At 55.6% G+C, this 24,673-nt stretch overlaps 4 protein-coding genes across 7 annotated transcripts; all 4 read right to left on the bottom strand.

Moving 5' to 3' along the window:
• Positions 1-974: 974 nt before the first annotated feature.
• Positions 975-9,184, bottom strand: CHRNB1 (cholinergic receptor nicotinic beta 1 subunit). 4 transcript variants are annotated; one of them, XM_082372429.1, is made up of 11 exons: positions 9,078-9,184; positions 8,853-8,992; positions 8,218-8,262; positions 7,556-7,665; positions 7,343-7,451; positions 6,830-6,977; positions 6,157-6,366; positions 3,034-3,257; positions 2,359-2,540; positions 1,857-2,004; positions 975-1,552 (listed from the first exon to the last, which is right to left on the bottom strand). In XM_082372429.1, exons 1-11 carry the CDS (start codon positions 9,136-9,138, stop codon positions 1,412-1,414), a joined length of 1,518 nt encoding a protein of 505 aa, XP_082228555.1. In that variant the 5' UTR covers positions 9,139-9,184; the 3' UTR covers positions 975-1,411. The 4 variants fall into 4 exon arrangements, with proteins under 4 accessions (XP_082228555.1, XP_082228556.1, XP_082228558.1 ...); XM_082372430.1 differs by lacking the exon at positions 8,218-8,262; XM_082372432.1 differs by lacking the exons at positions 8,853-8,992; positions 9,078-9,184 and adding an exon at positions 8,470-8,750 and having other exon boundaries at positions 7,343-7,466.
• A 150-nt stretch (positions 9,185-9,334) lies between these two features.
• On the bottom strand, positions 9,335-16,281 carry FGF11 (fibroblast growth factor 11). Its single transcript, XM_082372481.1, is given in 7 exon segments — positions 9,335-10,950; positions 11,218-11,284; positions 11,288-11,416; positions 12,038-12,141; positions 12,346-12,456; positions 14,113-14,353; positions 15,022-16,281. Coding segments are annotated over 6 exon segments (783 nt in total). The 5' UTR covers positions 14,306-14,353; positions 15,022-16,281; the 3' UTR covers positions 9,335-10,771.
• A 133-nt stretch (positions 16,282-16,414) lies between these two features.
• Positions 16,415-19,827, bottom strand: LOC309618528 (transmembrane protein 102-like). The gene is made up of 2 exons (XM_082372425.1): positions 17,856-19,827; positions 16,415-17,754 (listed from the first exon to the last, which is right to left on the bottom strand). Exons 1-2 carry the CDS (start codon positions 18,067-18,069, stop codon positions 16,433-16,435), a joined length of 1,536 nt encoding a protein of 511 aa, XP_082228551.1. The 5' UTR covers positions 18,070-19,827; the 3' UTR covers positions 16,415-16,432.
• A 636-nt stretch (positions 19,828-20,463) lies between these two features.
• LOC309618547 (uncharacterized protein SPEM3-like) lies at positions 20,464-23,436 on the bottom strand. Its single transcript, XM_082372476.1, has 3 exons — positions 23,033-23,436; positions 22,827-22,884; positions 20,464-22,708 (listed from the first exon to the last, which is right to left on the bottom strand). The coding sequence occupies exons 1-3, from the start codon at positions 23,168-23,170 to the stop codon at positions 22,023-22,025; spliced, it is 882 nt and encodes a 293-aa protein (XP_082228602.1). The 5' UTR covers positions 23,171-23,436; the 3' UTR covers positions 20,464-22,022.
• Between the last annotated feature and the right edge of the window lie 1,237 nt (positions 23,437-24,673).

The following is a 24,673-nucleotide window of genomic DNA, read 5'->3' as shown; positions in this document are numbered from 1 at the left end:
TCTGGCTGGACAGGGACATGCTAACCTTGTCCCACAGGGATCCCTACAAGTTGTAGCCCTATTCTCCCTCTTAGGACAACAACTTCCAGCAGTTGAGTAGCTGTGAGAGCCTGTTGACCCTAGGTACTTCATTGTAATTGCTGCAGCCACTAGGCTCAAGCTGACTTTGCTCTGACCTCCAGGCAGAAACATTAACACAGCCTGCTGGGCACAAGATCTTCATCTCCCAGATGAAGCCTTTTCTCCAAACTGAAAGGAAACTGAGGCACAAAATGTGTGATGGCCATAAGAGACACCAACACCCTTTCTTGTTCCACTCCTGGCCTCCCACGGGCTTCAACTCCCTGTCCCTCCTCCCCTCCCCTGTATTTTGTCTAGTGTTATGCAGGGATGGGCAAGTAAAATGAGTGGTCAGGTGGGTGGGGCCTTTGAGGAATTCTGGTACAAATACCTTGACCAGAGTGGGCAGCCACTAATCAGCTCTAGCAGGTTGCTGCCAACAGGGGAATCAGACCTGGTGCTACTGTAGTTCTTAAAAAGTTTCAGGAGAAGCCAGAAATCTAAATTTCTCTGTGAAATATCCACATTTTAAAAGTAGCAAACCAATTCAAATTTTAAATTCTGCTGGCCAACAACATGGGCCAAACAAAACACACCAGATTGTAACCTCTGATGTATACTGCATAATGCTTTTGTTCTCATCTTCTCATATGATCCTCAGACTAGGGAGCAGATACTATTATTAGCTTCATTTTACAGATGGGGAAACTGAGGCACAGAGCAGTTTAGTAGCTTGTCCAAAGTTTGAGCACCAAAGCTGGAACTTGAGGTTTTTACAGTGTGCTTTTTTATCCTCATTACAAATGCATCCTTTCAAAAATAACTTTTTTTATCCTAAAGATAATACATACTACAAAATACAATAAACTACAGAAAGGTAAAAACAAAGAAAAAACGACCACTAGTCCCCAACATGCAAATATAAGCGATATTAGTGTATTTCCTTACAGAAAAAAATTTCCCTATTCATTCAACCAGAGGTAGCGGCCATATAGGTTAGGATCTGTGCTAGGTGCTGGGGATATTACAGTGAACAGACATAGTTCCTGCCCTCAGAAGGCTTACAAGCTAGCGATTGTTCTTTGTTCCATTCATTGCCAACCTAGGTGTGAATATCCAATGGAGCTTCTTCAAGAAGCCAAAGAGTAAATAAGCGGATAGTGCATTTCAGGTGGGCCCAAGGCCCCCATCTGCCCAGTCCCACTTGGGCTTCCTCCCTAGAAACGAAATGATGAGAGGATTGGACTCCTAGTGCAGGAGTTAAGATGCAGAAAGGGATAGGGCTTGAGAGTACTACCAAACTAACTCTCAATTCAACTGGCCGAGGACCTCGGTCTCGGCCCTCTCGTCCTCAGGGAAAGGGGTCGGGAGGGGGCAAGTGGTACGTGGCGTCCAGAAAGATGACGAGGGTCCCGACGCTCGTGAAGATGATGAAGGTCCACAGGAAGAGGCGGTCCACCACCATGGCCACAAACTGCCAGTCCTCCTTCAGCTGAGGGTAGGAAGAGGAAACTGTTCCTGAGCTCCAGACCCCCAGGGAAGGCGGCCCCAAGGCCCTGTGCCGCACCCAGGTCCTCCTACCACGGCTTTGAGACAAGGGCGGGCCCGCAGAATAGCAGAGAGCGAAACTGCGGGCGACGGATGTGAGTAAAGAACAAGTCGGAAACCAGGGGGCGGGACCAAGTGAGGCAAACTTCCAATCAGAAATAAAATCGAGTGCTGGGGGCGGAGCCTAAATTTGCGGGTGGAGCCAAGGCCACCCAGGCCTTGCCTTGGCCCACCCTCTTCGGACTCACCGCGTCGTGGTCCTCCTGTTCCTGCAGCTGTTGAGCGATGTAGCTGATTGAGGAAACGACCTCCCGTAGCTCGGGAGGCAGGCCCACAGCCCGGTTTGGACCATCGATAAATCGCCGCAGGTCCGGGGCAGACAGTTCAGGCTGGAACCTGAAAGAGGCGAGTCTGTTTGGCCACGACCGGGGCGCAAAGACGGCCTGCGCGGGTGCTCTAGGCCCCGCCCCAACTCCCTCCTCCAACGCCCGTCCAGGTTTCAAAACGTGAGAGAGCCCTTCAGGTTGCCTCTGACAGCGGCGCCCTCTCTAGCCTTCCGCAATTCCTCCTATTCCCGTACGCTTTAGTCCCCACCTCCCCGCAAAGTGGGCAACAGAAGGGATACTGCAACTCCCATGATGCTCAACCACGACATCCTCCGGGAGCTTAGGACGCCTGCCTGCGCACAGTCTTCTGGGAACTGTAGTTCTCCCTCTCCCTTCTACGTGGGCGATGGGGAGTAGATACTACCTGTTGGGTTTGGGGAAGAGAAAATCATTTGGTGGCTTGCGGATGAAATATTCATCTGTTCCCCGACCCCAGCCACTTCCTGGAGAATCCCTGAGAGGTATAGGAGGTGGCTCCGGTATCTGGTCTCTCTCAGGCTTGGGTCTCTTCAGACCCAGATACAGAGGGAGTTTGTGGATAAAGATCTGCAGAGTAGAAGAAGAGGCGTGTTGGAGGGGGCTCTTATGCTTTCAGACCAGAAGGGAAGCCGCCAACCACCCCCACGGCACGTGCCCATTCTTGCGGATGCGTGCATGCATCCCACAGATGAAATGCAACTACACAGCCCAAGAGTTCTTAAGTGGGTTAGGAGGCATCCTGACTGGAAAGAAAAGTTCTGAGGGCTTCCACCCTGATAGTACCTAACCCTGAGAATGCTTCCTTGGGACCCACGATGGGCAGTATTGATGAAGAGAGTCTGGGATCTACGCAATGTTAATGATGGGAGGATAAAATTAATTGGGCAACATTTCAACACCCAAGGACCTTGGCACTTTGACACTCTACCAGGAGTTGTAGTTCTCCCTCAGGTCTGTGAAAGGGAAGGTTGAAGTTGGTGGGAGGGAGGAGCGATACCGGGACAAAAAGCCAAATACTAGGATTGAGAGTTAACACAGGTTGGAGAGGAGATCTTCTTACCTGACGGACCCAAAGGGGCATTTGGTGGGTGTAGGGTGAGCGATGGTGCAGGTTGAGGACTACGACGCTAAGGATGACTGAGAAGGTGACGAGGACCATGGTAAACATGAGGTATTTGATAATGATGGGGACAGACAGGGAGGTCTCAGGCACTTTGTCTGCCAGCAGCAGCAGGAACACAGTAAGGGTCAGCAGGGCAAAGATCGAGAGCCCCATCTTCTCTCCTTGGGGGACAGAGGGGAAGGCGGGAGGATTAGGCTTTGCCAGAAAGCAATCTCCCTGGCATAATCAGTGACCGTGTTTCCAGCTCACTCAAGGACAGGCTTTTGGAAGGGCCAACTGCATGCAAATAACTCCTACATTTATACCTCCAACCTGGACTGATTCCCCTAAATTCCACACTTGTATCCACCTGCCTACTTAACCTCTCCATTTGGGTGTCCAATAGACATCTCGAACTTCACATGTCCAAAACTTAATTCCCTCACCACCGACTCCCCACATAGTGTTCCCCAGTTCATAAACGACAACTCGATCTTTCCTGTGGCTCAGGCCAAATCCCTTTGAGTCATTCTCAGCTCTCCTCTCTCGCATCCCATATCCAATCCATACCAAACCCTATTGGCTCTACCTTCAAAAGATATCCTGAAACTGATGACTTATCACATCTACCACTACCATCCTGGTACAAGCCACCATTACCTCAGATCTGAGTTATTATAAAGGCCTCCTCTTTGCTTCATCCTTTGCCCCCCTGCTGACTGTTCTCAACAGAGCAGCCAGATTGATCGCGTTAAAATGTAAATCAGATCATATCACTCCAGTGGCTTCCCATCGCCTTTAGCATAAGAGTCCTTACTGAAGTCTACAAGGCCTTCCCATTAGCTCTCTGACTACATCTCCTACTGTTTTCTCTCTTGCTTACTTCATTCAGTTACATTGGCTATTTCTTGGATATGCAAGGCACACGCCACCTCAGAGCCTTTGCATTCACTGTTAACTCCTCCTGGTAATTTCTTCCCCCAGATATCTACCAGGGTCATTCTCTCACTTCCTTCAAGTCTTTGTTCAAGTATTGATCAAACATTCCCTTTTTAGTGAGGCATTCACTGACCATCCTATTTTTAAATTGCAACCCCTGTGATAAATCATAGCGGAAAAGAATATGAAAAAGAATATATATATCTATAACTGAGTCACTTTGCTGTACAGCAGAAATGAAACACAACATTGTAAATCAACTATATTTCAATAAAATTGTCTAAATAAATAAATAAATTGCAACCCCTACCCCCATTCTCATCCTCCCCAAACCCTTTTCCTACTTCATTTTCCTTCTTAGGAATTGACCTCTCCTAATATACTATCTAGGACTTCCCTGGTGGCACAGTGGTTAGGAATCGCCTGCCAATGCAGGGGACACGGGTTCGAGTCCTGGTCCGGGAGGATCCCACATACCGCGGAGAAACTAAGCCCGTGCGCCACAACTACTGAGCCTGCGCTCTAGAGCCCGCGAGCCACAACTACTGAGCCCGTGTGCCACAACTACTGAAGCCCGTGCGCCTAGATCCCGTGTTCCACAACAAGAGGAGCCACCGCAGTGGGAAGCCCGTGCACTGCAACGAAGAGTAGCCCCTGTTCACCACAACTAGAGAAAGCCCCCGCGCAGCAACGAAGACCCAATGCAGCCTAAATTAATTAATTAATTAATTAATTAAAAAAATAATAATATACTATCCAATGGGTTTATTTATTATGTTTACTGACTGTCTCCCCCACTAGAATATAAACTCCATGAGACCAGGGATTTTTGTCTGTTTTATTCACTGATATATTCCCAGTGCCTTGCATGTTACAGATGTTCAACAAATATTGTTGCATGAATGAATGGACCAACCCCTGTAGCAGGAGCTATATAGCAAATCGAAGGATCTAAAAATGAAACCAAGTATATAAGAATATGCCAGGTGGCTGGTTATTACTGTGGCATACAACAGGCACTGCAAACTTCACGGAAGGTATTGAAATAAATAACTTTTATGGTCTGTTCTACTTTAGTCCTGTAATGTTGGGTTCCAAGATTTGCCTTGCTCCAGGAAGAAGTTACATGTGGAAGTGTGTTCTAGAGCTGCATCACTCTCCTTCGCTAGACTGAGAGAGGGCTTGATTACAGAGAGAAGGAAAGCGTGTTTTTTGTTTGTTTTGTTTTGTTTTTCAGGCCACAGCAGTGAAAGCCCGGAATCCTAACCACTAGGCCACCAGGGAACTCCCAGGAAAGCATGTTTTGAATACGAGAGTTTAGGATATCAGTCTCTGAATCAGACTAGTACTAACCAGGGTTGGAATAGCAACGCTGCCTCTCTCTGTGTAATGTCAGGTGAATGACTTAAACTCACTTACCCTCTGTGAAATGGGAAGACAATTCAGTACTTACCTCACAGAGTTGTGAAGATTAGAACTGAGTTAATATATGTAACACATTATTTGTATTATCTTATAGCAAGTGCTCAAAATTAGAAAAGACTATACCTACACTTAACACAAAGCTTACAGAGTACCAGGCATAGTTCTATTAACTCAGTTAATCCTCAAAATAGTCCTATGTGGGAGGGACAACGACTGTCCTATTTCCAGATTAGGACACTAAGAGATTAAGGAATTTGCCCAAGGTTACTCTGTTAGCATATTGTGCTGTCTCCCAGAGAAATGTTGGCTGTTATTTCCAAGGGAGATAGGAGGTTAAGGGACTAGTAGGCATTTGACAAGTGGGGGAGGGAGGATGCCAGGAATGGGGAAAGGGAAAGGAAGCGTTAGCTAAGCCTGGGAGTTTGTTGGTCAGAGGAGTGGCAGTTCCAAGGATGAGACCCTAGGATTCTGAAGGGAAGAGTTCAGAAGTTACTGGGTGCGGAGAAGTGAGCAGCAGAGGGGAGGTAGAGCTTGAGGTTGGAGGGGAAATCTGGATGCAGAGGCAAAGGCTCTTCCTGAAAGGAAAACCTGGGTGAGATTGCTGAAGCACAGTTCATGAAGGCTTGAGTTGGCAGGAAAACCTTCCCTGTATTATGGGGGAAGAGGAAGAAGCTGAGCTATTGGTAAGAAGGAGTGCCGGGCCCCTTCCCCCCTTACCTGCATCTGGTGGCAGGTAGAAGACGAAGATGGCCAGAAGAGTGATGAGGATGCATGGGGCAATGACGTTGACCAGGTAAAAGAGAGGCTTCCGGCGAATGATGAGGTAGAAGGTGACTTCCTCACGCCGTCTTTCCCCCTCTCCCCTAGGATCCACTGGAGGCTGGATTAGCCGAGAAGGCTTGTGAATAATCTCCCATTGACCATTCTCTTGGGGGGCGGAGGGGGGAGAAGAGAAGGTGACACAGATGTGGAACCTGTTTTTGTTGGTGCCAGATAAGGCTTTGTTTTCTTTTTTTTTTTTTTTTTTTGCCTCACCGCGCCACTGCGCTGCTTGTGGGATCTTAGTTCCCCAATGAGGGACTGAACCCGGGCCCTCAGCAGTGAAAGTGTGGAGTCCTAACCACTGGACCGCCAGGGAATTCCCAGATATGGCTTTCTCTGCCACATCCTAGAGCAGGGGGGACTGATGTAATAAGGGGCTAGCTATGGTCCCTGGGCTGGACAGCCCATCTCTAATAAATGAGCAAGTCTCAATTTCCATAACCACAAAATATAGACAGTTATACCTATCTTGCTGAACCCACAGGGACTCACTGATGGAGTATATTTATCAGCCTGTTAGAAACTGGAAATCATAAAGCCCATGGACATGGGAGCCATGCCCACTCACCAATGAAGGTGCCTTCATGAATGTGCACTTCCTGCCGCTCCTGCCCATCGGGACCCAAGCCAGTCTGCAGGCTGACTTCTGAGCTGTCATAGCTATAGGAACTGAACACCATGGTGCAGTTCTGCCAGTCAAAGGGGAAGTAGGTGACCTGGATGGAGTGGAGAGTCACTAGAGCTGCCAGAGAGCTGGTCAGGGCTGGGGGAGTTGGGGAGGTCACAGGGCAGACAGGGGTCAGAGGATATGGGGCACTAGGGAGATGGGGACCACCAGGGGAAGATCACAGAGAAGTGGAGTCACAGAGGAATAAGAAGGTTCTGTGGGGAGGTCATGGACAATGGAGGGGGGGGGTCACTGAGGAAGACTGGAAGTCAATGAAAGTGGACAGAGAAGATGAAACTCAACGGAAAATCAGAAGGGTAAGGGAGACGTGAGGGTCATGGGGATAATGGAGGAGGGATGTCTGAGTGAGGGTTTCTAGGAGCGCCTTGAGCTTCCCAGGTGGGGCCCGGACACCTGGATGCTGCAGCTGCTGCGATAGATGCCCGGGGGCTGCCAGCGCACGGAGCCGTCGGAGGACACCACGACGCTGATGTCCAGAGCAACATCAAAATTTCCGTCATTGCTGCAGGGAAAGAATCTTCTCATCTGGGATCAGGCCCCTCCCTCCGGAGGCCGCGCCCCTCCAGAGGCCCTGCCCCACCTCCCAGACTTTGGGAACATCCTCACTTGTTTAGGAGCACCACGTCTGGTAGCCACACGGATTCGGCAGTGATGCGGAGTGAATCGATGCCCTCGTGCTCCTCAGGGTCCCAGCTCAGCCTGTAGTCAGTCCACTCCTAGGGAAGCAGAGGCTGAGGGGCCGTCTGGGGCTGGAGGCTGGAAGGAGTCTTGGGATGTGCTAAGGAAGCCCGGGCAGGGAGTGCAAGGGAAGAGAGCCGCGCAGGCATGGTCTGTGGTTCTGGAGGCCGGGCTCTGTTTAAGACTCCACCTGCACTCTTTGGGACCCTATCAACTAATTTCCCCTTCCCTCTCATCGGGCCCCAGTTTCTTCTTTCTGTAAAAACGAGGGGGTTGCACGCTAGCCTCTAAAACAGTGGTTTTCAAACTGCAGTTAACGACCCTTTTCATAGGTCCGGAATCAAATGAGTGGCCCCAAACCAATGTTAAAAAAAAAAAAAAATTTAGAATGAAAAACACATGGAATGCAGCTCCCATAGTAAAGATAGTTATTGTTTCCTGAAGCTTCTGTTTCAGTTATAAATGTGTTTTCTGAGGTCGTGATGCAAAAAAAAGAAAAAAAAAATCTTACTGTGCGGGACGGGACATTCGAGAAAATTGTAAAGGCAGCGGGACGCCCGCCCTTTCCCACCCTGCGGGGGTGTCCGTACCAGGTCTAAGTAGACCTTTGTGCTCATCTCCTCATCCTTCTCGTTCTAGAAGGGAAAAGTTTAAAGGGTAGATATGATGTCAGTGTAGAGAAATGAGGGGCTCGGTGGGTAAACTCTCCCTGGAAACTCCCCTCTTTTTCTGAGTCGCACCCTCTTGGGTTCAAGCCCCACCTCCTATAAGCTGCGTTGGTTTAAGCCCCGCCTCTATCTCGTAAACTTCCTGCTGGCCGTACAGCCCGCCAGTTCATTTACCAGTCCCAGTCCCGGCCCCGGCCGGAGTGAATCTCTGCCCGCTGTTGTTTATTGACCCTGTCCGGCACCAAGGTCCGCCCCAGCCTGTGACCCCGCCTCCAGGTCCGCTCTCCGGCCTGTCCATCGGCCCCAGCTCCACTGTGAGATCCGCCCACAGGCCCGTTCATCATCCTGCCCGGCTCAATCCTGGCCCGTCCAGCAGCCACGCCCACAGGTCGTCCATTGGTCCGATTTCGACCCAATCTCTACCAACCGCCCGTCAGTCTCCCAGCCTGGCCTCGCCCCGGACCCCGCCCCCAGTGGTCCCTGGGTCCCGCCCTGCCTAAAGCCACGCCCCCAGCCGGCTGGTGGGCCAGACCTTAACTCCCCGCGTGCGCCCTCACCAGGCTGATTAATTGCGCTAGGCTGAGACCAACGCTGACGCCGACGCGGTCTCCCACCTCCCGCGCCGGCCTCACCGAGCTATCATAGCCCGAGAAAAGTTTCTCACGGAGTCGGCCCTCCGCTTCCGAGCCGCGGGCGCCTGGAGGAGGAGAGAACTGAGTGAAGCTCTGGTTCCTGGCCACGACCTCTGGCCCTGTCACTGCCCCTTTGAGGCCCAGACTTACCCGGGGCGAACGGCGCCCCCAACGCCCCCAGCAGCAGCAGCAGCAGCTCCCCTGGTGTCATAGCCCGCCCGCGTCGCTCAGTGAGTCCGCTTGGATGAGCCGCCAGGACAGCCAGCGCAGGGGAAGTGACGAGGCGCCCAGGAATGTGCACCTGTTATTGGGGGGCAGCCCACCCGCCCCGCCCCGCCCCTGCGACTTGATCCCTCCCCGAGCAACTGCCAAAGCCTGCTACCCACAGATGGCAGACAACACTTCAATTGTATAAATCGTCTTTAATTGAGAAAGCATGGAGTGGAGACCGGTCCCCTGGGAGCAGAGCCTTTTTGGGTACCTAACATCCAGCTGAGGTAAAGCAAGTTCTATTCAGTTAGAAGCTGGAGGGGTGTATGAGGTCTAGAGACCAAGAGGCCCTCACCCTCTTTGGCCTGACCTGTAGGGGAGAAGGGTGGGACTTATTGCTGAATTGGGGTCTCCTCATTTGGGGGGGGTCAAAGCTATGTCCCATTTGTCTTTTTTATTCTAGACCCATTACCCTAAAGACCTCAGCTTTAAAGGGGACCTGGAAGGAATTCCTGCTGAGGTAGCTAAGTGTTCATGTCCCCCCAACCCAGGCACAGGTCCAGTCATGCCATAGTTCTGGCCCCTTCCCCATCCTAGCTGCTCTTCCATGAGCCAGGGATTCCTTCCAAAATTCCTCTGCCCTTCCTCAGCCTCTGTTCCCTGGCAGGACCCCAGCTGAGTTGCAGGAGCTAGAAACTGCATGTAAAAAAGAAGGTTAGCATTCTATAGGAAGAATAAGATTTTTGGAAAATTGTCTAGGGAAAACAAGAAGTGGTTCTTGATCCAGCCAGAACTTAGTTCTTTGTGAATCATAGCTGGGTCCGTTCCAGAGCTCCTGCTTAACAGGTATCACTAGAGAAGGTGGGAGCGTGGGTCTAGAACTCTTACTCCAGAGCAATAACATGGCTATATAGGCTCTAGTTCCATCCTAGAGGGAAGGGCTGAGAGTCGTGGTCTATGTCCTAGAGCTGAGATTCAGAAGGAAGTATGGCTCCGTACGTGTCTAGAACATCACGCTCTAGAATTGGGTGTCTCTGGGGTAAGAAAGTTAAACCTGTGGTGATCTGAGACTGGCTCAATTCAGGCCAAGACCAACAGCTGGACAGGGCCCAAATCCAGCCTCTCTCCACTTGGAAACCAGGGGTCCATCTGGGTGAAGGACAGAAGCCTGATGGATCCAGAACAGAGCCTGGCAGCATGCCTGTGTTCCAGCACAGACCCTGAGTGCAGAAATGGCCCTGGCTGGGGTGCCTGGTGTTCCAGAACCTGTCTGGAACAAGGCAAAAGGTGGAGTAGGGAAAGAAGGAAACTAATCCTGAGCTCCAGTGGACCTATAAATCTATGGCTTGGTGGCCATGAAAAGGGCAAAGGGCTCCAGGAACTGGCTGAGCCCGGGGTGCGGAAGATTTATGCCCTGGTTTTGTCAGTTTTGGAACTCCCCGCGCCATCTCGGGAAAAGGCTTTGGAGGGTGTGAGTGTGGAAGGAAAGAAGTGATCAGCCAGGACCATTTTCAGACATCCCCCCTCTCTGACCCCTTTCCCGGGCCCAAGGATCTGAGGGTCTCAGCAGCCCCGGAAGTCACGGCCGGCCCCTAGGCTCCCTCTGGGTAGAGCACCTGGTGGGACCTGGCTGCTCAGGGCATGAGCGTGGCAGCAGGGGTGAGAGCAGGGCCAGAAGCAGGGCTGGGAGACAGGCTGTGGTGGTGGCGAGGGCAGGGAGCCTCCAGTCCGGGGACTGCATGGCAGGGGGCAGGGGGCCTGGAAGGGGAGGTCTCAGGGACACTGTGGAGAGAAGGCTCCCGGTACCCAGCCACTGTGAAGGGGAGAGAGAGGAGCAGGAAGGAGAGTTAGGCACCAAGAGAGCTCTGAAAGGGCTCCCTTCCCCTACAATCCTCCTCTGGGAACCCACAGGAGGAGAGCTTCCCAAACCTCCAAAGGCCAGAGCCTTCCTGGCTTGACCTGTCATAGCATGTGTCCTCTTAAAACACTTATAGCCCCTTAGCTGTGTGTCACTAAATGTCCCTGTCAAGGTCAATACCGTCCCATGTGGTCCACCTCTTCCCTGGGGGTCCATACTCACCCTCCAGGAGCTTGGGCACAAAGTGGGCGGCTGCCTTGGTCTTCTTGACTCGATTTCCCTTCATGACTCAGCCCTCCTTGTCCAGGCCCAGGTACCAGGACCGGCCAGAACGACGCTGGCGATAGAGAGCAGAGGCGTACAGGACATAGTAATTCTCAGAGACGCACTCCTTAAAGCGACACTCAGCTGTGAAATGTGGCTGAGGAGACAAAGACCCAGAAAGGCACACACAGACAGAAAGACAAAAAGACACATCACTGAACAGAAGGGAGCCCTGGGAAGAACAAGGCAGGATATAATCCATACGTTTGAGACTGGGAGAGCCAACTTCTGAGCCCACGCAGGAACTGGGAGAAAGGGAGGATGAGGAAGAGTCTGGTGGCCCCCGAGGGCCAGGAACTAGACTTCTGGGGGCCTGGAATAAGAAGATAACTTCTCTCTGCTCTACTCCCAACCTCTCACCATCCAGGGGACCTGGAGAGAATTTCTGCTTGGAGGAGTTCCTGAATCCTTCCCCAGTATCCTGAATGACTCTGGGGAAGTGAGTAATAATGAGGTCTAGAGGAGGTTGGAGAAGACACAGGGGTTCTAAAAGGTTGAAAGAGTTGGACATTCAAAGAGCCTGGGGGTGTTTAGGAGGCTATTGGAGGAGAAGGGATTGGAGGGACCCTAGAGGAGGTGCTTGGGAGCGGGCAGTGAGGACAGGGTGTCGGCAAGAGCTGGAGGGAGAGGAGGCCCTGAGCTGCAAAATATCTGTAGTTGGGAAGGCTGTAGCTAGGGGAGTCCCCTGACTCCAGGCCACTCTGCCCCCTTGTCTCACCGAGCTGTAGAGCGGCCCCTCAGCGTTCATGGCCATGTAGTGACCCAGCTTGGCACTCTGGATGGTGACTACACGGAGCCCCACAGGGATCAGGTTGAAGTGGGCTGGGGGTGGAGAGAAGAGGTATCAGTACCCCAAGCCTCCAATCCCCATCTGAGCCCCCCCTCAATTCTGGTCCCAGTTCTACTTCTTCCTTTGCGGGGTCAAAGAGCCAGACTGAAAACAACAGAACCTGAAGCCACAATAGGATTGTCATCTCCTATGCCTGCTCTCCCCCTTCCCACCCAGCAGCTGGCTTCCCCTCTCACTGAAAGAGCTGGTGTCCTCTGGGGTGCCCTGGATACTCCCGTCGGGATTCGCCTGGAGGTAGAAACCCTGGCAGCAGAACAGTTTGGTGACGATGCCTTTGAGCTGAGGCTCTGGAGAAAGAGACATTCATCTTGGAACATGACATCTCTGTTCCCAGAAACATTGCTACACTTGGCGGGATCAGAGGAGAGAAAGAAAGGAGGATGGAGGGAAGGAAGAGGGTCCCAGGGCCCCAGCTCCCTGACCCTCTAAGCAAGGTCTCTCCCACCTCTCTTTGACTCCAGAGGAAGCTGGGGTGTGGGTCCCTTCTGCTTCCTCTAACCAGCTTTCAGTTTAATTGATTGAAATTTATTTAAAGGCTTAATTCCTACTCTACAGCTCAACCAGAATGGGGGGAGGGGAGAAGAAGGTAGAGGAAGGGGAGAGATACATGGAAAGGCAGAGGACAAAGGGAGACAGGCAGAGCTGCTGAAGCGGCAGTGTGTTTGCGAATGTGGGGGGCAGTAAGGTGACCCCAGGGTAGGGGCGCCCCCTCAGGAGTGGGGGTGGGACTGGGCCTGACGCTGACTCAGCACCTGCTGCTGCGGCTGCCGCTCGCTTCTCGCGGGCCTCGCCTTGGCCCAGCGCCGGCCTGTCTGACACTGACCCATCTGTCTGTCTGTCTGTCTGTCAGTCTGCTGGCTCGCGGGGGCCCAGCCCTCCCTGAGGCTCAGCCTCTCCCCTTCAGCCAGGTAACCCGCCTGGGATGGGGGATATTCGGTAGCAAACCAAGGAAATGGGGGAGGGGGCCAGGGAGCTGGTGAGGCAGGCTGACTCACGTGGGGGCTGGGTCCCACTCAAAGGGTGGGCTGCGGACCGTACCACTGCGGAGGGCCGGCGGCGGGGGGAGGAGGACGCCAGCGGGGGGCGGGGGGGTCTCCCCCTAGGGGAGCTGGGAGCGGGCGGGAGCGAGGCCAGAGGGACTTCCCGCCTGTCGCACCTGGACGGGGACCACACGCTAACCCTCACAACTCTCCTCCCCCGGCGCTTGCGGCCGAGTTCCCGGTACCCCCTCGTAGATGGTACGACCCCCAGTCTCCGTGCGGGTATCCAGCCGTGTAGTGTGTCTGAGTTGCTCGCGGCAGAGGGTCCCCTGAGCCCGTGGGACCCGATTTCGGAGTCGCGTAGGCGGTCATGGGGGAGTGCCCAGCTCCCTTCTTGAAGTGCAGGTCACGGGAGGAGGGCGCACAGAGGGGCGGACTGGCGAGGTAGCTGCAAGGACACCCCGGGGAGAGCTGGGGAGATTGGTACCGAGCCAGGCAAGCTCGGCGAGGAGGAACGGAGCCAAGGCTCGGAGGAGCGGGAGAAGCGGGGCGGGGGCGGGGCTGCCGGAGCCGCAGAAACCCTCGGGGTGACCCAGGCGTCCGGAACCCCCAGGCCCCTCCGCTCGGCATTGAAAGAATCGCGAGAGACCGCACGTAGGCAGAGGACGGTGGGGGTGGGGACTCGTGTGTTGGGAGGGGGGGCGAGCGGGAGCTGCCAGGCTTCGGGGCACCAGGCTTAGCCCCTCAAGCCTTCCCCTTGCCCTCGAAAGCAAGGAGACTCGGGGTTATGGGCGAGAGAGAAGGGAAACTGAGGCATCGTCTGGCCGAGAGTTTGTGGTCCAGGTGCACCCCCTTTCACTTTCGGGGAGCCGCCGTCAGTCGGGCCCCGCTCTTCCGAGTCCCTGGCCTCAACCTCCCAGGCAGAGAGACCCCCGGCCCGGAGACCCCGCCCCAGCCACTCACCCGGGCAGCGGTCCGGCCGCGCGGGCCGCCCCCCGCACAGTCGCACCTTGGACAGCAGGATGAGGTGCTGCTTCTGGCAAAGGGACTTGGTGCCGCGGGGACACACGCGCCGCTGCGCTGACACGGGCCGGCTGCCCCCGGGCTCGCGGACCTCCCGCTTCTGCCGGATCAGGCTGCTGGCCGGTGCCGCCATGGCGCCCCGGGAGGAGACACCCCAAAACCGGCAGGCTCCCGGAGCGCGCTGGGACCCCCCAGAGAAGCCCGCTAGCTCACCAGGACATGGTCTTGCCTCTCCGGTCCGACTCGCCGCCTCACCCACGGGACCTGAGGATAAGCCCTAGACGACCCCCACCCCAGGCACCAGCTCCCACCCTTGGGCCTCGTGCTAGCTTCGCCAGACCCAGCAGCCTATGTACCTCTCAGTTGACCCCACCCTCGACCTTTGCCCCCCACAGAAAACTCCCCCTTCTCTGATCTCCAGTGTCCCTGTCCCCCACTAACACTATCCCAAAGCCAAGACCCTCAAATTTTCCAGGATGTGGTTCCAATATCCCCAGGCACCTTTCCACCCTATTTCCGGGCCCTGCACTCCTGCCAAAGCCACTCTTGTAATTTTAAGGGTGTGGGTCCTTAGCTTTGGGGATATTAGCTCACCCCACCCCTGCTGGGGTGCTGCCAGTGTCTAGGAAGAACCCAACCTTGGTGTCTTTTCCTTTGCCACCCTCTAAGTGAAGAATCCCCCACTTTTTTTCACTGAAATCCCCAAAAAACTATGCCTTGAAATATCCAGACTGTCGCCAATCAGCAAGAAGAGGTTCCCAGACCCTGTCTCTGGACGATACCGGTTTTTACCAAGTCACCCCCATTTCTAGTGGCACAGGGTTCCAGCTGCTGAGCCCCTTTCCTCACCTTGTTACCCTCCACTCCTTTTGAAGTCACCTCCAAATCCGCCCTTCCTAGTGGTTACACCAGGTGGTTGTCTGGAGGGCCCTCTGTCACCTCGGAATAAGGAGCATAGGTTTTTGGCTTTTTTGTTTTTTTCTGGCAGCCCCTAATTTCCTCGGGGACAGCTGGTGCTGTTTAGATCCCACGCCCTCCAATCCAACCAGCCCCCCGAGAGAGGAGTGCACCCACGTTGTCACGGGTCCCCAAATGTGAACAGACCCGCTATAAGTCAGAGCGCATCAGAGCTTTCTGCGACAGGGCTTCCTTGTCCTCCCCGGGACTGCCTATAGCACCCCCTCTTCCTTCCCCGACGCCCCTCAACCTGTCCTGTCTTGTCGATCCGGGGACGGCTGGCGCTGGCTCTGGTTCCAGGCTCCTCCCTCCCTGTACCCCGCAAGCGGAGCTTCCCCCCACGCCCGGCTAGGCGTCCCGGACCCCAGGAAGGAGTGAGGGTGTCTCCGCAGAGCGCCCTGGTCTGGCGAAGTGAGCACTGGGCCTGGCGGCTGGACCAAGCGGAGCGGCGGCAGCGGCGGCAGCGGTAGCGGCTGTGGGAAGCTGAGGCGGCGGCGGCGACAGCAGCTCTCCCCTCCTCCGAGAGCCGGCCCGGGGGCGGGGCAGGGGGCGGAGACTCCGGGAAAGAGATGGGGGGGGTGAAGCTGGGCGGGCGGAACCCTGGGGTTCCTTGGAGGCAGGGAGTGGGGACGGTCTTAGAGACAGGTGGAGCCGAGACAAGGCCGCATGTCTCGCATGTCTCGGGGTTCAGAGGAGGAGGGACAAGGAGGCGACTCCACTGAATGGAACTCTGGATGGGGGGAGAGGTTGGGCTTAGATAGATGGAATGGCAGATGCCCCGAGAATGGAGAAAGGGACCCTACTGCCCGGGATGGAGGACAGAACTGGATGAGGAAGGTGGGGGGAATAACTGAAGAGATAGCGGTGGCGGTGAGGTCTAGCCTGGGGTGAAATCCGGCCTCCTTAATATCTCTGCTTTTGTGTGAGACAAATTGGTCAGTCCCTGGTCTCCATACCTTTCTCCTTTACACGTTTTTTCAGCAGATATGTTACCCCCATCCCTATTGACTCCTAAGGGAAAAGACCATAAGAACTGGCGGGAGATGGATGCCAGAGGCTGCACGGGAGCAGGAGGGGTGCTGGCCACAGATTTGGAAAGTGGAGAGGCCAGAATGGAACGACCTGTGCCAGGGATGCGGCGGGAGGAGGGTGGGAGGAAGCGGAGGAACCGGCGAGGAGGCCTTCTAGAACGGGTTCTTCGGGCCCAAGGCGCTCAGCCTGTCTCCCAGGTGAGGGGAGAGCAGTCCCCTCCACATCCCGCTGGCCAACAGAAGCACATTCCAGGTTAGTAGGAACAGCGTCTTTAATGGGCCCCGCCTCCCACGCCGGCTAAGCCGCCCCCCTTGCGTGCAGCCTTGGCCTCTTCCACAGCGGCTCGCAGGGCGCGGGCAGGGTCCCTGCGAAGCAGGGCCAACGCCCCGAGCAGCGAAGCGGCGCCGTCCCCCGCACCGAGCTTTTGGCCACTCAGAAAATAGTGGGGCAGCGTCCCGGCCTCGAGCACCCGGCCCAGCTCATCCAGCAGCCCGAGGCAGCAGGCGCCCGCATTCTCGGGTCGCGCCAGATAGAGCGCGGGCAGCCGCTCGCACGCCCAGTAGAGCAACGTCCGCAGGAGATAGGGCGCCGCGACCCTAGTCCCGGCCACCAGCGGGCGCAGCAGCGCCTGGGCCGCCGCGTGCGCTTGCAGCAGGGGAACGGGTATGCGCGTCTTGAGCGCCAGCTCTTGGCGGGCGAAGCAGAGCTGCCATCCGGAGGCGCCCGGCCGCTCTGTGCCGCCGCCGCCGGGCACCAGGTAGAAGGAAGACGACTCCGAGGCCAGCGGGCCGGCCCACGAGTGGCTCCGAGCCTCCTGGGGCCAGCCGGCCACGGACACCACGGGGATCAAGTCGAAAAGCAGGAGGCGGCGCGGGGGCCCAGGCGTAGCCAGGAGGATGGTGGTGACCCCCGCGTGGCGGGCTGCGTGGACCAAGCGCGGGGCACCCGGGACCGGAAACAGGGACTCAGCGACCGCAACCAGCGAAGCAAAGAACCAGGCAGCCACCTGGGCGGGGCACAATGTGGGCCATGCCTCCCGAGCCTCCGACGGCTGTGGCACTGGGCTAACGTCGGCTGCTTTGGTGACGTCACCATTCGTTTTTTTCAGTGGTGAGGGAAAGTCAACATCGGTTACGTCTTGTTGAGGCAATTCTGGCACTGAAACATTACTAGGTGATTTTTCCAAAGACTCGTGTGCCTCAGGCTCAGTGACGTCACCGTGCAGCTGGTCCACGGAGATTTGCGGATCCTTGGGAGTTTGTTTGCTTTGGGCTGGGTGGATCGAATCACGTCCTCCTGGGACTGGGGGTCCTAGGCAATCCTGCCATGCCTCCCGGACCGAGGTTCCGCGTACTTGCTCTGGGAGGAAGAGCCATGCGTAACAGGATCCCACGTCCGGTTGCAGCTCCTGCCCAGTGCCATCTAGCGAAAGCACGGGCACCAGGAGGGTGAAGCTGGCGTCGTAGTGAGGTCCCCGAGCGTAGGGACCTAGAGGCGCAGGCCCCAGATCCAGGGAGCCCTCGCGAATCCCGCCACGAAGCAGCAAGAGCTCTGCCTGAGGAGGAAAGCGAAGGTCCCGGCGGTGAACGAGACCTAAGGAAAGAGAAGGGATCGTAAAGGCGTGATCCAGAGCCGGGGCGGGGTGAGGCGGAGCTGAGAGCTGCAAGTTCCCGAAGGCTGGGAGGGTTACTTACCAAGCAAAGAGAAAACAAAGTCCTTGGCCTGGAGGAGATCTGGTCCTGGCTTGGGACCTTCACTCCAGCTCTCCTGCACACCCAGCTCCTGGATCAGCTGGGTTAGTTCTTGCAGCTGCGCCCCAGAGCAGAAGTCGATGTCCGTGAGCGGCCGGGCTGGGGCTGGGGGCGGTGGGCCCCACCAGGGAGCACTCCCCCAGACCGCGGAAGCCATATGGCTCTGTCGTTTGGGGGCTAGGAAATACACAGACGGGAGGAAGCCCAGACGGGCCGTTCCTTTTGCTGCGGAAAACTGGCCCCCGTTCTTTTCTCTTCCAGAGGCCAAGAGGGTTCCCAAGGCACAGTCCGCCAATGGGTCTGCAGACGAAGGGCCCTAAATTTAGTCTTGAAAGGGAACAAATAAACACCTCCTCCGTCCTTGCCCTTTTCTCATATGCTGGTCCCCGCCCCCATGGAACGGTTCACCTGACTCAGCAGGTAGAAAGTAGCTGTTTGGCCCCTCCTAAGGAATGCAGTAGCCTCCTTCGCTGCCCCTTGTCTACGTCCCCTTACCTCTTTTTCAGAAGAGGCTAGTGGTTTACGGCTTCCCTCTTAGGGGTAGCTACAAAGGCTGGGAAGAGAATGGATAGGAAGATTCAACAGGTAACTTCTTCCTGCTGCCTGCAAGGCCACGCCCCTAAATTATAACCACGCCCCTTTCTGGAGGCTGTCGGGGTGGTTCCGGACCAGCCCGGCCTCCAGTCAGAGTTCAGTCCATCCTTTCGCTCTGCAGAGATCTCGCGGCTATCCTGGGAGTTGTAGTTTGTCTTCAAAACTACCAGGGCGTTGGGGCCACGCCGCCACATCCTTTCCGGTTCCGTTCAAGTAGTGCCTGATGGAAGTTGTAGTTTCTATGCAGATAAACTATTCTGTGTCTTTACAAGGCCAGGTCAACCGCACAAACACTCCTTGGGGTTAAAACAGAGGCCTAATAGGATGGATCTGAATAGCAAACAATAATAATGAGGGACATACACTAGGGCATGCGGAGAAATAGGGGACTCCACATCTCACTTGGGAGTAGAGGAGCCCTGGTCATTTAAATCTAGAAGGGTTCTTGCATGCAATTATAACTTCATTTTAGAGGTGAGACTGCAAGCCTAGAAAGGTTGCACATGACTTGTCCAAGGTCAGAGCTGAGCCAGAGAGGTGTTGGAAATGGGCTCTCCCGCTGGGACGTATCTCCTTGGAATCGGTGGTGGTGATGTTAGACAAGAACACACCGATAGTGTGCCTGTAGTGACCCAGGGATGGACATCTGACTCAGGGAAGGGACATATTAGTGTTGCCCACCTCAGACACACAAGTGGTGGCAGGGAAAACACTTTGCAATCTCGCAGCTTATGTGTGTATACAGAAGAGTTATCAGGACTGAAAATCAAGTCCAGAGGAAACTCCAGCTGGGCTAGGGCAGGGCAATGAGAAATTATGAGGGGAAGGAAATTGCTTTCAGCGGCCAGTGCTATCATGGACACAGCTTAAGTCCAGGCTGAAACTAGGAGCCAGAATAATAGGACAGAAAGATAGGACACCAGAGACACGCTCACAGATTAGACCAATGCATGCTGGACCAGGAATTCTTACATTCCTTTTTCCCAGGGGTCTGTCTCCACAGTGAACTAGGCCTAAGTCCATGGGCAAGAAAATTAAGTGGAGACACCTCGAGAAAATTAGAGGCCTATGAAGGAGGGCACCGTCAGAATCCAAGGCTCAATTTGGGGAGCCTAAAACACAAGGTTTCCTAGTCACTGACCAAGAGAGGTCTTCTCCCTCAGTAACCACGAGCCCCAAACACAGCCCAGAACGGGGGAGGCAAGTTTGCATACCTCTGGTCGTGACCCAAGAGACCAGATCAGGAAAACTGAAGCCTGGGCTCTTTCTCACAGTCTGGGGAAATCAGGCGTTGGGTGTCCATGCCTACATCTTACCTCCTCCCCAGAGGGTGGCTTCTGAGCCACCCCAGAAAGAACTAAGTTCTCTGGGCTCTGGGGGAGCTTTAAGATGCTGGGGGTGGGTGACAGGGAAAGGAAAATTGCTCTAAACTCTAAAGCACTGCTCTCCAATAGCATTTTCCATGATGATGGAAACGTTCTAAATCTGTGCCGTCCAATACAGTATCCGCTAGCTCCATGTGACTACTGAGCACTTAGAAGATCATGACACTGAGGAACAGAATTTTTTTCTTTTTTGGCCAAGCCATGAAGCTTGCAGGGACTGAGTTCCCCGACCAGGGATTGAACCGCGGCCACAGCAGTGAAAGCGCCAAGTCCCAACAACTGGACCACCAGGGAACAGAATTGGACGCCAGGGAAATTCTGTTCCCTGAGGAAGAGAATTTTTAACTTTTTAACTTAATTTTTAACAGAATTACTTTTCCTTAATTGTAACTAATTTATATTCTAATAGGCATATTTGGCTAGTGGCTACTGTAATTGACAATGCAGCTCTAGGGCCTTGGGGATAACGGATTTAGCTAGACAGCGATGGAGGGAAAGCAGGGATAGTTTAGGTCCTCATCAGGCCCTGTGGGATGGGGCTGGGGTGGATGTCCTCACACAACCACAGAAAACACTTCTCTTGTCTCTTTATTCCTCATGCATATCTGTCCCCTGATATCCCCACTCCTTGATGGTCTCCGGTGAGTTGTTGGATGTCTCTCGGTGAAGGCGCCTGGGAGACAGAGCTTCGCATTTGTCCCTGCCCGCTCTGAACTGTCTCTGGCGGGCGTCAAAGACCACATGCCCTAGCCGGGTGCCTGACCCAGGACAGTAGGGCTTCCAGCTGGTCTTGGGAGGCGTAGACATCTGGCGATAGTTCTGGCAGGCTGGAGGAACTGTATCCATGGGGTGGCACACCCAGTCTTGGCCGCCTGCTCGCCGGGAGGATGATTGCAGCTCAATCAGCACAGGTACCTCTGAGAAGGTTTGAATGTCATTGGAGGTCACCTGAGCCTTGGGAGAGCAGGAGTTCTGACTGGGTGGGACAGAAGTCCCTGGTATGTGCTGCCCTGCATCCTCCTTTCGAGGACCTGCCTCAGATCTAAATAAGTTTCGGGTAGATGTGCGCCCAAAGCTTGGACAGAGTCAGTTCCTACACGGTTCTTGTGGAGGCCTGGATTTGGGGTAAGGCCTGGTTTTCTGGAAACTCTACAGTCTTTTAAAGGTCCTAGGGTACTTTGGAGGACACAGCCTTGGTTGAGGCCTAGACTCTCACGAAGTTCAGGGGGTTGGGGCTGGTTTGGGGTTTGGGACGTCGTGGATAACTGGGGAGGGATGGGGCCCTGGGAAGAGAGGACAGACGGAGGAGACTTGGAGGTTGGGGGAAAGGTGGGGGGTTGTATTAAGGCGGAGGGCTTCTGGTGGTTGCTGTGTTGATGAAGGACAAAGGATCTGGGAGAAACAAGAGGCAGAGAAAGAGTGCATGGTGGAGGCATGGCGCATGGTGAGCTCTGGGCACTGGTTGGAGAATGGAAGCAAGGTTGAGAAGGTGCAGCATCCTTGGAGTACACCAGGAATTTGGGGTAGACTGGAGCCTGGGGGTCCGTGTTTCTCTTCTCAGAACTGCAAGGATGGAAGCTGCAGTAAGGGAAGGTCTTGGACTGCACAAATTTGTCTTTGGCATCATTTGAGATCTTCCATTCCATATTCCCCGACTCCAGGTAACCCAGTATGGATCCTGTGGAGGGCTTGGCACTGTCCCCACTACATTGCTGCAGTGTTTGCTAAGCTATACCGGAGCTCACCAGACCATGCCCCTCTTGGGGCCTGGAGACGGTACCCAAGTCCTTTCTGGAGTACCCAGAGTTCTGAGGGGGACACACATGGACCACGTTCTGCTTTACCCTGCGGGCATCGTAGACCACCTGGCCGGAGGAGAGGCCTTGGCTGAAGGCAGACAAGGTAGAGGGAATAGAAGCTAGGGTGGGGGTAGGGGTGGTGGAAGGGACTGGAGTGGTCGTCAGGGCCATGACCAGCACTGGGACAGAGGTTGTGGCAGAGATCGGGACAGGGGCTGGTGTAGGGGCTAGGGCAGGAGTAGTAGCAGGGGCAGAAGTTGGGGGAGGAACTGGGGCCGAAGGTGGGGGAGGGACCAGAGTGTTGGCATGGGTATAGGTCAGATGAGCATGGGTCAGGGTGCAGACAGAAGTGTGGCCCAGGGACTGGGCTGAGGCATTTGAGGGGCCCTGGGCTTGGGCCTGGGCTGGGGTATGGGCTGAGGTATGCTCAGGGCCATGGACCTGGGCAGGGCTGCGCTCGGGGTGAGGGCTGGGGAGGGGGTCTGGGCCTGGGGGCGGGTGTGCTCAGGGGGGTGGGCTGAGGAGAAGGTCTGGGCCTTGGCAGGAGCATGCGCAGGGGGCTGAACTGGGGGGCGGGTTTGGGCCCGGGCTGGGGCCTGGGCTGGGTCATAGTCTGGGGTCTTCGTCTTGCTCTCTTGGGGCAGGCGGAGTGGAAGCACGTCCACCTTGCTCATCCTGCGGAGCTTGGAAGATGTCTCTTGCCTGGAGTAAAAGGTGGCTCGGGACGTTAAGGCTGTGACCGGAGGGGCCTCGCCAGCGCCCACTACCCCCTCCTTCCACAGTCCCCGTGGAGCCTCCATGGGAGCCCCAGCCCGTCCACACTGAGGCGGCCTCCAGCAGCACCCAGAAGCCTTCTCATGTTTTGTGTCTGGTATCCAGGAGTCAAGGTGGTTTGGGTGCCCGAGCAGGAAGCTTGGGCGATGGCGGAAGCGGGAAGGAACTCTTGAGCACAGGTTCTTGGGATCCACGGAGCAGCGCACGCACATGCGATGGCTGCCTACACAGCTGGCTTGCTTGTCTGCGGGGAAAGGCGAGATGGGACAGGGCCTGGGTTCCTGAGGGGCTGAGAATCGAGGCAGGGATAGAAGAAAGGGGACAGGCCCACATCCCCTGAGCCCACGCTGGCGCCCACTCACCTTTGGGGAAAATATGATTGAAAATTGTCCACAAGGAGCTCTTCAGATGCCTCCAGATCTGAGGGAAGCAGGGGAGAGGGGAGGCCGGGAGCAGGGTGAGCCCTGAAATCCAACCCTTGTCCGGCCACACCCCAGCAGCCCTCCCACCTCAGCCCCTTCAAGACCCCAGGGCTCCCCCAACCCCGCTTCCCAGATCCTGCCCTGACCAGAGTCACCACCTTGATCCCCACGTTGAGCAAGATGAAGCTGCCCAGGATCAGAAGAATTGAGTCTCCTAGGTCCTGGCATTTCCTGGGGTTGGTGCCAGAGCACGGCTGGGCTCGGTAGTGGGTTTGCTCACCCATGGCCGTGGGTCCCAGGACTGCCTGGGCCCCCCGGCCTCCACATAGTCACTGGGAGCCAGACTCCTCTGGTGGGGGAGGGGGAGAAGGACTGGGTCATAATGGGGCAGGTGGTGGGGTCACAATGAGGGGGGAGGAGGAAAAGGAGGGCCCAGGGTGGCATTCCCTGGTAACCAGGTAATCAGGTAAGCTGAGCCTGGACAGTCAAACAGGGCCCGGAGGCCGGCACACCTCCCCTCGAGCGGTCAATCATTCGCTCACCGCCCGCTGACTCACTTGTTCAAATGACACATTCCATCTCTTGGCCCCTCCTGAGACTAGGAAGACCTTGGCCTCAGAGCCCTGGGGAAGGCCTGGCTGGAGTCCAGAGCCTCAGCCTTCTTCATGCCCTTCACTGGGCGTGGAGCTGGACCTGCCCAGATGTGGAACCTCCCAGTTTGGAAGCAGCTTCTTGTATGAGGCTCTCTGGGGACAGGGACAGCTGAGACACAGAGGAGGTGCCCAGAGACCAGTGGTTTGGAGTCTGCAGCTGCAGATCTCCTTAGTGCATGGTATAGGACCAGGAGGGGCTTGCTGGCAGGACTGTGGCCACTAAACCAAGGGGACCCTCAGGCCAAGAAGAGGACACTGGCTTCTTATTGCAGGAAGCCAAGGGCAGGGACCCAGGCTGGCAGAAGGAGTGGCGCTTCCAAGCCACAGACCACCAATGTTTCCTGGACTCTGGCGCTCTTTATTCCTCTCTCCATGCCCTGCCGCCCCCCGCCCCCGCCCCCGTTTGCTGCTGGTCAGTTCATTTTTCCCAGTCTGGCGCCCGTGCAGAGGGGGCCTCGAGGCCGAGGTGGAAGGCGGCAGCGAGTTGGCCCGCGCTCGGCTCTCCTGCACTTGCCGCTTCAGCTCCAGGCTGTCATACACCTGGTAGCTGGCATTGCCCCCCGGGTCCCGGCTGAGTGGCATGAAGGTGGGCCGGGGCGGAAGGTGCTCGGTAGCCTGGACGTCGGGCAGGGGCTGGGAGGAGCGGACGAGCAGGGCTGAGCTGGGAGCCGGGGCCCGCCGGTACGAGGCCTCGGCCAGCACCGTGAGGGAGGCGGAGGTGGTCAGAGGGCGCCGCACGGGCAGCATCTCGGCCCATTCGGCCGCCCGGCGCCGAACTCCTTGGGGTTAGAACAGAGGCCTAATAGGATGGATCTGAATAGCAAACAATAATGAGGGACATACACTAGGGCATGCGGAGAAATAGGGGACTCCACATCTCACTTGGGAGTAGAGGAGCCCTGGTCATTTAAATCTAGAAGGGTTCTTGCATGCAATTATAACTTCATTTTAGAGGTGAGACTGCAAGCCTAGAAAGGTTGCACATGACTTGTCCAAGGTCAGAGCTGAGCCAGAGAGGTGTTGGAAATGGGCTCTCCCGCTGGGACGTATCTCCTTGGAATCGGTGGTGGTAATGTTAGACAAGAACACACTGATAGTGTGCCTGTAGTGACCCAGGGATGGACATCTGACTCA

The sequence above is a fragment of the Balaenoptera borealis genome (genome assembly GCF_965194805.1).
Source record: "Balaenoptera borealis genome assembly, chromosome: 20".
Taxonomy (NCBI): Eukaryota; Metazoa; Chordata; class Mammalia; order Artiodactyla; family Balaenopteridae; genus Balaenoptera; species Balaenoptera borealis.
The sequence above is the reverse complement of the archived record's forward strand: the minus strand, read 5'-3'. Positions and strand labels throughout refer to the sequence as shown.

Excerpts from the sequence above, each read along its gene's own strand:
- LOC309618528 (XM_082372425.1), bottom strand. The coding sequence starts at position 18,069 with ATGGCTTCCGCGGTCTGGGGGAGTGCTCCCTGGTGGGGCCCACCGCCC. Across the intron at positions 17,755-17,855 it reads CTTTGTTTTCTCTTTGCTTG|GTCTCGTTCACCGCCGGGAC; the intron begins GTAAGTAACCCT and ends CTCTTTCCTTAG.
- LOC309618547 (XM_082372476.1), bottom strand. The coding sequence starts at position 23,170 with ATGGGTGAGCAAACCCACTACCGAGCCCAGCCGTGCTCTGGCACCAAC. Across the intron at positions 22,885-23,032 it reads GGATCAAGGTGGTGACTCTG|ATCTGGAGGCATCTGAAGAG; the intron begins GTCAGGGCAGGA and ends TGCTTCCCTCAG. Across the intron at positions 22,709-22,826 it reads CAATCATATTTTCCCCAAAG|ACAAGCAAGCCAGCTGTGTA; the intron begins GTGAGTGGGCGC and ends CTTTCCCCGCAG.
- CHRNB1 (XM_082372429.1), bottom strand. The coding sequence starts at position 9,138 with ATGACACCAGGGGAGCTGCTGCTGCTGCTGCTGGGGGCGTTGGGGGCG. Across the intron at positions 8,993-9,077 it reads GGGGGCGCCGTTCGCCCCGG|GCGCCCGCGGCTCGGAAGCG; the intron begins GTAAGTCTGGGC and ends CTCCTCCTCCAG. Across the intron at positions 1,553-1,856 it reads AACAGGAGGACCACGACGCG|CTGAAGGAGGACTGGCAGTT; the intron begins GTGAGTCCGAAG and ends TCCTACCCTCAG.